This window comes from Purpureocillium takamizusanense, chromosome 5, assembly GCF_022605165.1.
Source record: "Purpureocillium takamizusanense chromosome 5, complete sequence".
Lineage (NCBI taxonomy): Eukaryota > Fungi > Ascomycota > Sordariomycetes > Hypocreales > Ophiocordycipitaceae > Purpureocillium > Purpureocillium takamizusanense.
The window spans coordinates 389,748-403,259 of record NC_063072.1 but is presented as its reverse complement, the minus strand read 5'-3'; the positions used below and the strand labels follow the sequence as shown (position 1 = coordinate 403,259).

Genomic DNA, 13,512 nt, shown 5'->3' with positions numbered 1-13,512 from the left:
AGAGGAGACGAATTGCCGCGCGTGCGTTTACATGGCGATGGAGACGCCAGCGCAGAGCGAGCCTGGCACTGGCTGGCTAGTAGTGCTTAGTACGAAGGCTGCGGCAAAAAGGAGGAGCTCCCCCGTGTGCCTCCCCGTGGGGGACGATGGAGACTCGGTCAATGGACTAGCAGTCGCCAATCGCGGACGTGATGATGAGACGCGTTTGGGGCGCTGACGTATCGGGAGATGCGTAGAACCTTGAAGTTTGCGCCCGTATACATACGCATCTGGGACGGACGGCGAAAAGACACACCAGCTTGAGCCGGCAATTCCGAATGACAGCCACGGGCCGGAAGCGACGGCGCTCTCAGACGCACAACAACAGAGCCAGCACAGCCGTGGCAGAAGCCAGCCGTATGGGGGGGTGGGCGGTCGCAGGCCGCCTGTGGCTGCTGTGCCTCGCCCTGACATGTACATACGTACGTATGCACGCTCTTTGTTGCTGCTGCCTTGCGGTGATCGGGCCGTCAAGCCAGATGTGGGTGGCGTGCAGCTGCAGATGCAGACAGATGCGCAGACGGGTTTCACCCAGTGGGTGGCGCACGATGGACGGTTCCGGCTGTGTCTCGAACGAGAGTGAGAAGGCAAGCCCAGCAAGAATTACGCCGATGAAGAGGGCGTAGGAAAACCAACAAAGCCAGCCCACGGACGCAGAACATCCTGCAAGGGGCGTCATCACACCTGAGAGGAGATGCACGTTGGGCAACACCTGTGTGTAGATGACGGCTGGCCGTCGCGGGGACAGGTGGTTTATAGCTTGCCGTGCTGTACTGCACTGCATCATTGCACGAGACGTGCCCCTCGGCGGGAATGAGGGTACAACACACCGCTTCGTGCCAACACAAGCCAGTACGACAGGTAGAGTACAGTACCTGCGGGCACTCGTATTACCGCCGGAGCCGGACGGGTCAGGTCACCAGGGACCGGCCGGGCCAGCAGCTGGGCTGGGTGAGCCATCGGCGTTGTTTCGTGGAGACGGACAGGGCAGCGACGGGTCCCGATTGTCACTGTAGCACTCGCGATTTTTTTTTCTTTCCTGCGCGCAGGCATTGTTGGCGGAGCCTCGTGGCATGGGGGCAGTGACCGGGACCAGGGCGCCGGCGCATGTTCCTTCTGGCGCGTGCGCGATGTGCTGCGTTGTCTCGGGGCGCGCGGTGGCATTGGTGGGTGGATGGATGGATGGATGCGCCTGGCAGCGACAGCAGGACCCAGATTATCTCATGCATATCAGCAATCAGGTGGGCGTTTCTCTTGCCGCGTTGGCTGGGCTTGACTCGCCTCGCCGCGTCGGGCAACCTTCGAGAAGGCTTCCAGCGCCGATTGCCTCCGCAGATCCCAGCCGTAATGCCCGGCAGTAAGTGAGACGCCAGCACGCGAAGGGAATGGCGCCGAAGCGGCGGGCGAACGAGAGACAGCCATCACAGCTTGCCACCCCCTGTGTGTGGGCCGGCCGAGGCCAAGTTGTGTGTGTGTGTGTGTGTGCGCGCGCGCGCGAATGATGCAGCGCGGTCTCCTGGCGAGGAGGGATGGAGGGGTTTCTTTTGGTGGGCGAGTGGTGGTGCATGATGGTGGTGACGATGGCGGCTGCGGCGATGCTGACGATGCGTGATGAAGATTGGGCGTCAAGGTACTTACTGGTGTAGTGGAGGGGAAGAAGAATCTAATGCAGGTGGGAAGGTCAGGCGCCGCCGCCATGGTGCAGTCACGCTCACTCACGCTCCTAGTACTTGCAGCGGGCTTCAGTCCGTCGAGAGCCGCCGTGAGGGGACGCCCGGACGGTTCCATAGGTGGTGGCAGCACCGCGCTGGAATTCCTCTAGAAGCCGCTGTCAGATGCGCTATAAAAGCACAGAGCGACGAGGGCTCCGGGTGGGTTCCCTAAGTTCTTCTGCAGTGGTCTGCGCTGCGGCTCGGGCCCCGTCTTGGCTGCGTGAGGTGAGGTGGCGGACGCATCACAGGGGAGAGGGGTCCACAGGGGGGGAAGAATCATGCGTCCGTGCTGCCATTGAGGCGGCAGGCACAGACGATGCATGTGGCGGGCGATGAAGTCACATGATGGTGATGGACCTGATGGTGATGGTGATGATGACGATGGTGAGGAGAAGAAGGAGGAGGAGGCGCAGTGAGGGGTCGTCACGGCCGCCTCGTCGTCCCTATGGTGAAGAATGCATCACGGGGTCGATGCGCCTTCGGCGGGTGTCTCGTCGGGTGCTGGCAGGCGCCTCAGTGCTCTACCCGCTGTGCTGTGCGTCCCTGTAGGTACTGCAATTCACTAACGGCATTGACGGGTGGTGCGCCGCGTTGAGTCCCGTCCATCGTTGCTTGGGCGGGCTCTTTAGGGCTGCTCCAGCGGAGCCCGGCCGCTGTGAGTGGTCAATTCCATTGGATCAGTGGAGGGACCCGACCCGACGTTCCAGGCTGCCAGCCTCAACTGTGGCTGGCACGCCAGGCTTGGCTGCAGCCTCTCCCACTGTCGGTTGCGGCTCTCCCGGGCGGCGGCGGTGGTGGCGGCAGCGGCAAGGGCTTTTTTCGACTGGCGCACACCCTCTTTCGGGAACAAGACGTGAGAGATTGAATTTTTTTCCTTTCCCGTTTCGTCACTGCCGCGATCCGAAATCGACTGCCGCCAAGCCAACAGGCACCTCACTCTCTGTCAATCCTGGTCGTCTGCCGCCGAGCTGTCGTTCATGCGCGTTGCTGCCTGCCTGCCTGCCTATGTTTTTCCATTGCGAAACCCATCCAGCGATTGATCTGCCCTCCCCCTCCCTCTTGGTCGCACCGTTCTCTTGCGTCGAAACGGGTCCCGCCTCTGCTGGGCCCCCCTTCTCTGTCCCCTGCCCTAAACTGTGGTTCGACCCATTGTTCCGGCATGCTCGACCTGCGAGAATAGCGGCGCTACCCCAGGAATCGTTGGGATAGCGGGATTTCTCGGACATACCTTGACACATGGAAACTGACTCGGCCCCGGCCAGGCCAGATACAGAAGAATGGGGGAGACAGAAGGGAAGGCAGAAAGAAAGAGAAGAAGAGCCCGCCTGGGGGGAGGGGGGGGGGGGGGTGCGGCAAGGTGGTGGTGGTGGTGGTGGTGGTGCGCTAGGCCAGCGACGCACATCGCGTCCTGATCGCCCACCCACGACGTCGAGACGCCGCGGCGGAAGCGGAAAACTCGGACTCAGACAGGCGCGCCTCGACAGTCGGACAACGACTGGACCGGACGCGCGCTGCCCCACACCGACCCTCCGTCTCTCTCACCTCGTCCACACTTTGCTTGGAGCCTTGGAACCTCCCGGCCCCAGCTGCCGTGGCAAAGTCCGAACGAGTCCATGCAACCTCGTCGTCGTCCATGACGCTACGCTACGCTACGAGCAGCCAGCCGTAACCGCCGCCGCACACGGCGTCTCAGGGCCGATCCCGTCACATCGTATGGCAAGCAACGTTTGCGGGGGTGGTGAACGCCTCTATCTGGGGTACCGTCCAGTCCAGCATTCACCATTACCGTTTCTGCTGATGCTGCTGCTGCTGCTGACGCCGCACGCCGCCCTCCAACTCGACCACGACGAGCATGATCCTTTCGAGTCCCGCGCGGCCCCCCTCTCCCCACAACAACCTTCCGCCCCATCGCCCACTGCCCTCGAGTCGAGCCCATCACCGTATCCTCTCTCGCGCGTCGGGGCCAGCCAGAGCCAAGGCCACCCGGCGGCCAGCAGTCCGATGACCCAGGCCACACATTATGTGATGCCTCCCTCGTTGTCCCACGGCGAACCCGGTGGTGGACAAACAGCACAGGTCTCCAGTCTAGCCAGCCGTACCCCGTTCTCGAGGCAGTGAATCTTGCGCAAAGTGCGCGAGCCAAGCCAGCAAGCTGCCGCCGACATGGACGAGTGTCATGTGTAGTGTATTGTAATGCGCCTCTGCTCAGTGGTAGCGGCTCTTTCTCTCTCTCTCTTGCCTCCCCCCTCCCCTCCCCTCCCTCCCAACTTCCATACGCACACTCTATTGCAGCAAACCTCCTCGATCATCGTCGCGCAGCCCGCCCCCCCCCTCGACCCACTTGGCATCCGCTTCCTCTTGCAAACTTGGCTTGGATCCCCCAGCCTCGGGAGTGTCTCTGCCCGTTCGATAACCTACCTCATAGAGTTGCGGCCGCCCGCCCTCCCCGGCGCTCCAGACTTCCGCCTCCCAAGCCCTCCTCCCTACCATACCTTGCACGTCGCGGCTGCGGCAAGCATTGTACTGTACCTACGGTACTTGTACTTTCATCCCAGCACGAGCGCCCCTGGGGTCAACGCTCCCACTCCACCCCGTCACTTCCACGCCTCCCCCAAGGCTGCTTCTTTATCTCTGTGCCAAGTCCGTCTCTTCCCCACGTCGCTTGCGACTCATTTTGTGTCTTTTTGACTTAAGACAAACCCTCTTCCCTCCACCTTCCATTCTTCTTTCCTCACTCACTCTTCTCGCCCCCCCCGCAAGGCGTAACCCTCCTCTGGACCCTTTCCCCTCCACCCACCATCTACCCTCTCCTTTCTTTCCCTTCACTTCCTCCTCCGGTCGTGTGCACGCGACTTGCTTTCGATACCCATTTATACTATACCCATACGTTCCGCCCACGCCAGAGGCATTTCGCCCCGCCCGCTCGCCCGACTCACACCGGCGGCTCGTGTTCGGAGTGTATCTCTGTCCAGTCCACTCCGGGATATCCTCTGCGCCCGTTGACGGACGCATCATCACAGCCACCATGGACGGGTCAAATCGAACTACGTATGCGCCCATGCGCTCGGAAAAGGACTCCAAGTCCAACTCGCCGCTTACACGCACGTCGTCCCAGCCCGGTGGCAGCCCGCCGCTGTCCGGCCCTCTCGCCGGCGAGACTAGCGAGTTCGAGGAGCGGCGCGCCGATCTCGAGAAGCAAAAGACGGCCCAGGGCAGCGCCCACTTCAACCGTCTCGGCTGGAAGCGCCTCACCATTGTCCTCATCGTCGAGGCCATCGCCCTCGGCAGTCTCAGTCTGCCCGCCGCCTTTGCCACCCTCGGCATGGTGGCCGGCGTCACCTGCTCCATCGGCCTCGGTCTCGTCGCCATCTATACCAGTGACATTGTCGGCCAGGTCAAGATCAAGTTCCCCGAGGTTGCCCACTATGCGGACGCTGGTCGCCTGCTCATGGGCCGTTTCGGATACGAGCTTGTCGGTGCCATGTTTGTGCTGCAGCTGACCTTTCTCGTCGGCTCTCACTGCCTGACGGGCTCCATCGCCTTTGGCAACATTACCAACAACGGCGCCTGCTCCGTCGTCTTTGGAGTCGTCTCGGCCATCATCCTGCTCATCGTTGCCATCCCGCCCTCGTTTGCCGAGGTGGCCATCCTGGGCTACATTGACTTTGTCTCCATCCTGGCTGCCATTGGCATCACCATCATCGCCACGGGCATCCACGCCGGCAAGATTGGCTTCGAGAACGTCAACTGGTCCGCCTGGCCCAAGGAGAACGTGACGTTTGCCGAGGCCTTCATCGCCATCACCAATATTGTCTTCGCCTATAGCTTCTCCATGTGCCAGTTCTCTTTCATGGACGAAATGCACACGCCGCGCGACTACGTCAAGTCCATCTGGGCCCTGGGCATCATTGAGATTGCCATCTATACCCTTACCGGCGCGCTGGTCTATGCGTTTGTCGGCGCCGACGTGAAGTCGCCCTCGCTCCTCTCGGCCGGCGCGACCATCTCCAAGATTGCCTTTGGCGTCGGCCTCCCCGTCATCTTCATCTCGGGATCCATCAACACGACTGTCGTGGGCCGCTATATCCACGGACGCATGTACAAGGATTCGATCACGCGCTTCATCAACACGACCAAGGGCTGGGTTACTTGGCTGGCCGTCATTTCCGTCATCACCCTCGCCGCCTTTATTATCGCCGAGGTCATCCCGTTCTTCTCCGATCTGCTATCCATCTCTTCATCGCTCTTCGTCTCGGGCTTCACCTTTTACCTGCCGGCCATGATGTGGTTCAAGCTGCTGAAGAAGGGCTCGTGGCGATCGCGGGAGAACATTGTCCGAAGCATCGCCAACGGCACCTGCTTTGTCATAGGCATTATCGTGCTGGTCTGCGGAACGTACGCCAGCATAGACGACATTGTGAGTTTTTTGACCCACGGCTCATGTGCCGCAACTTTTCCTTCTAGTTGGCTAACCCGACTCGTCATAGATTATGCAGTTTAAGAACGGGACCACCAAGGGCGTCTTCTCATGCGCGCCCGTGGGTTAGAGAAACAACGAGACGCGGCGTGGTGGCTTATCAGCAGGAGAGGAGCAATTTACGCATGGCGATTGGCTTTGCGATGGTGGGCACGTGCGCTCTGTCGAAGGCGCATGGGCCGGCGGCGACATTTTGGCAGCCGGCCAGGCAGGACGACTCGAGAGGAGCTTGGAGGCTCTTTTACTGCGTTTTGCGGGGGACGCACCCACCGGCGCTGATAGCGGTTCGATGCGAGCGGGCAGGTTCACCTAGCGTGCCTTGTTTTATTCCATTTTCATCTATATTCTCGGGTTAGAAGGAGAAGTGACTTGTATGGATACGTGTGCGTCGCCGTGCCATGGAGCCCCATTCTGGGCCTTGTCATTCTTTCCTGTGAAGTGGTGTGGAGTGTATGGAGCACGCGGAGTACTATTGTCTGGTGTCTTGTCTTGTCTTGGAAGCAGCGCCGCGAGGTGACCATGTGTTTGCTGTAGCATGTCTCACGTCAAGTCCGAATGCGGGCAGCTCAATGGTTTCTCTCAACGCACATGCAGTGTGTAGACTAAGTTGGGTACACCGCGCCTACGCACTACGCATAACGTACATAATTACCTACAACGTGTGTACCTTACCCCCCAAAGTCTAAAAGTCAATTGAGATGGGACTGTTGTTCGCATATATACTGTATTTACGTGCGCATATGTTGTGCATGTGGGCAGCGCTGCGCTCACTCACGGCTTCGGCTATCGTTCCGCCGAGGGGAGGGGGGTTGGTTGTGCGTACGACGAGAACGGGAATCGATCACCTGCGCTGTCTCTCTCTCTCTCTCTCTCTCTCTCTCTCTGCCCTGGCGCATGGGCTGCATGTATGGTGCGTGGTCAAGTGGTATGAAACGGCATGGCAGCACGGCACAGCGCAGCAGCACGGGGCACGGATGTATGTATGTATACTGTAGGTAGTAGTAGTATTATTGCACTGCACGTATGTACGAAGTACCTTGGCTAACGAGTTAGTAACGTTGGTATACTGTGCGTAGGTCGTTTTGACGCAGGTGAGCTAGGTACCTGTAATTGAGTGAGGGGGGGCGCGGGTCGTGTTGTGGTATTTTTTGGGGTGATATGATGTCTGGTGCTTGCGCCGCGCGTAGTGAAATAGTGTTGCGCGGAGGGCTATAGTCGAGTACTTCGTACATGTGTATTGATGGTGGTGCTGGTTGTGGTGGTAGTGATGGTGGGGATGGGGTGTGATGCTTGTGGCCCTGCGCAGCAATTGTTAGGGTTTCAGGTAGGTAGGCAGGCAGGCAGGCAGGCAGGTAGGTAGATAGGTAGGTAAAGGCGGCGGGACCAATGCGTGTACCCTGCTATAGAACCGTAGTGTTATCTGAATCGTTGTTGATGATATTGGTATCATACCACGGAATGCGCAACTGGGACGTGCGGTGTGGGGAGTGGACGTGAAAAAAATGACATGGAGGTGCGCTGGCGTGGGGGTTGTGTGAGATGGAGCCTAAGGGAAGGGAATTGAGAGATGAGTTGACAGGAGATGAGGTGAGGGGTGAGTTGAGGTGAGTTGAAACAGGTGAGGCGAGATGAATTGAGTTGAGCTGAGGTGAGATGATGATGTCTGGTGAGATGCGGTTGGGCTTCATGTTTGGGTTGATGATTGGCCGCGTGCCGGATCTAGGTGACTCTCACCCTCGTGCATGAGGTAGACTACATGCTACGATGAACTGCTTCTGAAGTTGCGAATGGTCGTGTTCGAAGTGTGTTTTGTTGTATGGGGTGGTATGTGTGCGTGCGTGTGCGTGTGCGTGTGCGTGTATGTGTATGTGTATGTATGTAGCATGTCTGGTATTGACAGGAGATAACTGCGTGTGCTCGATATGTTGTTAGGATACGTGTTGCGCATGTCCTCGTCCACGATTGTCCAGTAGGGATACTGCGCGAGTACATGTTCCCATGGCTACGTTTGTGCTTTGGTTAAGAGTTTGCCTCAACTTCGAGATGAGTTGCGGGCTGATATACATGTGGCTTTGACAGAAGACAATGAGGGCTTCTTTGCTCGCGGCTCCTACGTACGCTGCTGGAGAAGTGTGACTGCATGGAAGTGAATTTCTACAGTGACCACCTCCTCAACGTCTGCACGCGCATCACCACTCCCTCAGCTCGCCCCCCGGCCCAAAGAACCCTGGGCTCACCCACGCCGCCGCGCCGCGACTCGCCTCTCTCACCTTCCCCTCGTCAATCTCTATCCCCAGACCCGGCCCGTCCATCAGCCGCACGTACCCGTCCTCCACGCGCCACACGTCGCGACTCCCCTCCGCCAGGTAGTCGAGCAGATCGTAACCCCCCTCTCCTCCTCCTGCGGCGGCGGCGGCGGCCGTGTTGTAGTGGATGCCCAGGCTCATCTCCTGGATGGCAAAGTTGGCGGCCGCGGCGTCCACCTGCATGCACGCGGCCAGGGCCAGGGGTCCCAGCGGGCAGTGCGGCGCCAGCGCCACGTCGTACGCCTCCGCCATGGTGGCCATGCGACGCAGCTCCGAGATGCCGCCCACGTGGCACACGTCGGGCTGCAGCACGTCGATGCAGCACGCCGGCTCGAGGAACGGCTTGAGGTCCCAGCGGGAGTGCAGGCGCTCGCCCAGCGCGATGGGGACGGGTCCGTATGCTCCTCCTCCGTTTCCACCTGCTCCTGCTCCTACTCCGCCACTGCCGCTAAAGGAAGCCTGCGAGAGCGAGCGGATCCCCTCGACGTGCTCGCTCAGCAGCGGCTCCTCGATGAAGAGCGGCTGCAGGGGCGCCAGCCGCGCGGCGAGCTGCTTCGCCATGGGCCGGTGCAGGCGCCCGTGGAAGTCGACGGCCGCGTCGAGCCCCAGGGAGCGCACGGCGGAGACGCGCGCGACGCACGAGGAGAGCGCCGAGGGGGAGTCGAGCCACCCGACGTCGCCGGTGGCGTTCATCTTGACGGCCGTGAAGCCCTGCGCCTTGCGGGCGGACCTGCAAGGGAAGCGGCGGGGTGAGCGAGCGATGAAAGGGGGCCAGCCAGGCTTGCAAACGCAAAGGGGTGATCTTGTATGTGTGTGCGGAGGCTTGTGGCCGGGTGGTTTCTGGTAGGATGAAATAAAAAAAGGAGGGGATAAAAGGGGGACAACGACGTACGCTTGTGCCTCGACGTCGTTCGGCCGGTCGCCGCCGATCCAGGCGTAGACCTTGAGCTTGGAGCGCAGCTTGCCGCCGAGGAGCTGGTAGATGGGGACGTTGAGCTTGCGCGCTGCCCTCTCTCATCGTCAGCGTTGATAAACACCGCCCGTCCTTCACCCCTTGCAAATACACGCGGGCATCTCCACCCGCAAGGAGCGGCCGTGTAACTACACTGCACACATCGAAGGCAGGGCACACATTGGCATCAGGGGAGGGGGAGAGATAGAGAGAGAGAAAGATGCGCACCTTTCAAGTCCCAAAGCGCAATGTCGATGCCGGCGAGCGCGCTCATCAGGACGGGCCCGCCGCGGTAAAACGACTTGCGCCAGGACATTTGCCAGATGTGCTCAATGTCACTGACACGCAGAAAGAGAGATTAAATAGGGGCAACAGTCAGTCAGAGGCTGTCGTCTAGGCATAGACGGGGCATCATCACCACCAGGATCGGTGGGTATGTATGTGGGAAAGGTCACGCACTCAGCCTCCAGCCCCGTGTACTGCGCGGCCCAGGCATCCAGGCAGCCCTCCACGGCCTGCGTGTGGCCCTCGAGCGAGGCCTCGCCCCAGCCCGCGCGGCCGTCCTCGTCGGTGATCTTGACGAAGAGCCAGCGCGGCGGGACGCGGAAGTACTCGATGCTGGCGATTTTGCCCATGGTTGATGGCGCACGCACGCACGCACGGATACGAGAGAGAGAGAGAGAGAGAGAGAGAGAGAGAGAGAGACTTGGTCGCCCCCGTCTCGGGCTGGTCTCGATATTAGCCGGTAGAGAGCGCTGTTTGAAGCAAAGCAAGGTTGGGCTGGGCTGTGTTGTGTGTCTGGCACAGGCGCAGAGTGTGTGCGTCGTGCGAGTTTATGAGTGAGCAGAAAGGAACCAAGGGCGGGAAGAGGGTTGCGGCGGCAGCGGCAGCAGCTTCCGTTGGGTGAGAGTAACATCACCATCTGCCGGCCAGCGAGGGGCGGGGTTCATATATCGGACTACGTACGACCCCCCACGGACGACCAGATACGCAGGCCCCGGCCCCGCTCCGTAACCGGCGCGGGGGACTGAGTGAGGCTGGACCGCCGGAGAGGAGGGGGCCCGGCCTGTTGTCATTGGCGCGCATCGGCCCGGCTCCGGCGACGTGCGTCCGATGCCCTCCCCCCTGAGTGCCGGCAGGGATGCCCTGTGGAGGATCAAATGGGTGGTTGTCACACATGACATAGATGCAAGGCACGCATTGCAGTTGAGGCTGAGTCGAGCTCGTGGCGCAACAACAAAAGACCTCGTACTCCTGGCTGCATCACTGGGACGAGGCTGAACATGTCTGCCTGACTTGTTGCTTTTTACCCTGGTAGATTCACACGCTACATAAGCATGGCTACGGCTTCGCAGCGGAACTGTTGGCGCGCTCCGACAGCTCGGAGACCACCGACTTGAGCAGGCGGTATCCGCTCCGGAAGCACAGCGACCGATGCTGCCTGCTGGCGTAGCTGTCGGTCCACAGCTCCAGCGTCTCCAGGATGGTGCGCCGCGGCGGGATCGCGAAGCCGTCCGCCAGGGGCGCGTCCTCGCGCAGGAGGTGCAGGCTGGCCGTCAGGGCCGCCGCGAAGAAGTCCAGCATGTACATGTCGGCCAGGGGCCCCAGCCCGCGGACGTCCCATATCGGTAGCGGCGGCGGCTTGGCTTCTTCGTCATAGCCGCCGCCGCCGCCGCCTGCGTCGCCGCCTGCGTCGCCGCCTGCTGCCTCGGTGCTCTCGTTACTGTTGGCGTTGTTCGTGTTGTTGTTCATGTTGTCGTTGTTACTGCCGCCAAGCCGCGCCGCCGCCTCGGCCTCGGCGTCGCAGAGTTCCCGGTGCTGCACCAGCAGCGCGAGGCTGCACTCGAGCGACGCCCAGTACGATATCGGGTACCGCGCGGGCGCGTCGGGCTCGAGGGCGTGGCGGCGGTGCAGCACGAGCAGGACGCGGCGGAAGAAGACGTCGATGGCGATGCGCAGCGCGGGCGTCACCTCGGGCCCGCGCACCCGCTCGAGTATGCCCATCAGCTGCCGCACCTTGGCGCTGTGCTCGATGATCTCCTCGTACGACGGCCGGTCGACTGCCGAGTTGACGCGCGTCACCACCTGCAGGATGGTCGGGCACGCGGTGTGGATGACGGCGTGCCAGGCCGCCGTGGGCGTGGCCAGCGTGGGGAACGTCCACGACATGCCGCCGTTGTCGCGCAGCAGCTCGTCCGCGGATAGGCAAGACGGCATGCCCGTCGTGACGGCCATCTGGACGTCAAAGTACAGAATCGTCGTCCAGAGGAGCTGGCCGGCCTCCCAGTCGCGGAACGCCACGGCGGGCGCGTCGGGCGGCGGCTCGGGCCGGTGGATGCCCATGCAAACGGCGAGACGGACCACGACGCCGAGCAGGGCCCAGCACGAGTCAAAGGACCAACACGTGCCGTTGATGACCTGCTTAGCCAGCAGCATGAGGCAGAGCGTGCGCATCGTCGATACGGTCGGCCTCAGCATAAAGGGCGTGCGGGCGAGGCACGCCTCGGCGGCCATGCAGAGCTCCACGGTAGACTCGGGGTCCCTCCCGCCGCGGCTCTCGACCGCAAAGCAGCCCAGCGCCATCACCATGAGCATCTCGGCGAGCCAGCCGACGTGCGTGCCGGAGGGGTCGTCCCAGAAGCGCGCCGTCTCGGTGAGGAAGCGCGGCGTGTCGATGACGGGATGCAGCGGCTGGTAGAGCGCGAGGTAGGCGTCGACATACAGCTCGTGGCGGGCGCGGTGCGTCTCGAGGAGCTGCCGCACGGGCTCGAGGGAGGGCGAGGCGGCGAAGCGCACCGCGCCGGGGCTGTTGAAGGGGAAGTTGCCGGGCAGGGCGCGACCCTGGGCGCATTGGGTGTGCTGCTGCGCGATGTCGGTGGCTGGCGTGTGCAGGACCCGACTCGTCAGGTCGCTCAGAGAGTCCAGCTTGAGCAGTTACAAACGTCAGCGACTTGGCCATGATATATGCATGGGCCAGGGTTCACGCACCCTGCAGAGAAGGGCCCTCCAGTGGCTCAGCCCTCGGTGTCTCGCGTGCCAGGTGGTGATGACGGTCTCGGGTTCCTCCTCGGTGACGACAAAGGGCACGGCATCGGCAGAAGCCGGAGTCGACGGATCGTCGCGCGCCATCATCGTCGCCTCATCCTCGACGCGATGCGTGTAGGCGCACTGGCGGCCCCAGCCCGACAGGCGACAGCGCGTGCAGGGCTGCTTCTTGTCGCACTTTACCTTGAGCCGGTGGCAGCGCACGCACGAGAGACAAGCCCTGCGGCGCTTCTTCCTCGCGGGGCTCATCCGGTCATGGGCGTCTGGCGCATCCTCGCGGGCGTCATGTCGGCCGTCTGCGTCGACGGCGTTTGCGTCTACGTCTGCGGGCGGCGGACGGCTCGCCGAGTCGTCGTCGTCGTCGTCGTCAAGGTTCGCGGCCGGACGAGGAGCAGCCGCCTCGCTCGCCTCGGCTGAACCCGCGGTCACGCTCGTGTCGGCCGAAGCTGGAGACGTCCCGCCCGACGACGTCGACGACGACGACGTCCCAGCGGCGGGGGGCCACTGCGAGCACTTGGCGTGGGCGCGCCGGCACTGCAGGCAGGCGGGCTGCTCGCGGTCGCACTTGATCTTGAACAGGCGGCAGCGCTCGCACGTCTTGATTTGTCTGCCGGGCATTGCGCGGGGCCTTACAGTGTCATAACAACGCGTTGGATGGACTGGGCATGTGATTTGATGATTTGGTGATGAATGCCCTTGTCCGTTTGGATGTCATCGTCAAGTCGTTCCGTCGGTCGGCGATACCGGACGAGCTTCGGCCGAGCTGAGCGTGGCACCACCGGCGTCGCCCAATCCCGGTCACGTGTCGCCACCATCATCCATACCCCGACTGCATTAACTTGCACCCGCACCGAGATCCCTTTCGCTAGGCGGACTGCTTTTCGTGTACGCGGCATGTTTGGCTGGAGGCGTCAAGAGGTCGATGCGGAAGGCTGGCCTCAGTATCTCGCCTACACACGGTCATGGTTGTGTGGTCTAATT

General features: G+C 61.8%; 3 protein-coding genes across 3 annotated transcripts; 1 reads left to right on the top strand and 2 right to left on the bottom strand.

Annotated features, from left to right (window-relative positions):
* Positions 1-4,776: 4,776 nt before the first annotated feature.
* JDV02_005717 (uncharacterized protein) lies at positions 4,777-6,298 on the top strand (the record flags this gene model as incomplete). Its single annotated transcript, XM_047987034.1, has 2 exons — positions 4,777-6,168; positions 6,239-6,298. The coding sequence occupies 2 exons, from the start codon at positions 4,777-4,779 to the stop codon at positions 6,296-6,298; spliced, it is 1,452 nt and encodes a 483-aa protein (XP_047843018.1).
* A 2,097-nt stretch (positions 6,299-8,395) lies between these two features.
* Positions 8,396-11,191, bottom strand: JDV02_005716 (Galactonate dehydratase). The gene is made up of 3 exons (XM_047987033.1): positions 9,715-11,191; positions 9,427-9,538; positions 8,396-9,264 (listed from the first exon to the last, which is right to left on the bottom strand). Exons 1-3 carry the CDS (start codon positions 9,800-9,802, stop codon positions 8,418-8,420), a joined length of 1,047 nt encoding a protein of 348 aa, XP_047843017.1. The 5' UTR covers positions 9,803-11,191; the 3' UTR covers positions 8,396-8,417.
* On the bottom strand, positions 10,828-13,451 carry JDV02_005715 (uncharacterized protein; the record flags this gene model as incomplete). The annotated part of the gene is made up of 2 exons (XM_047987032.1): positions 12,475-13,451; positions 10,828-12,411 (listed from the first exon to the last, which is right to left on the bottom strand). The coding sequence occupies exons 1-2, from the start codon at positions 13,147-13,149 to the stop codon at positions 10,828-10,830; spliced, it is 2,259 nt and encodes a 752-aa protein (XP_047843016.1). The 5' UTR covers positions 13,150-13,451.
* Between the last annotated feature and the right edge of the window lie 61 nt (positions 13,452-13,512).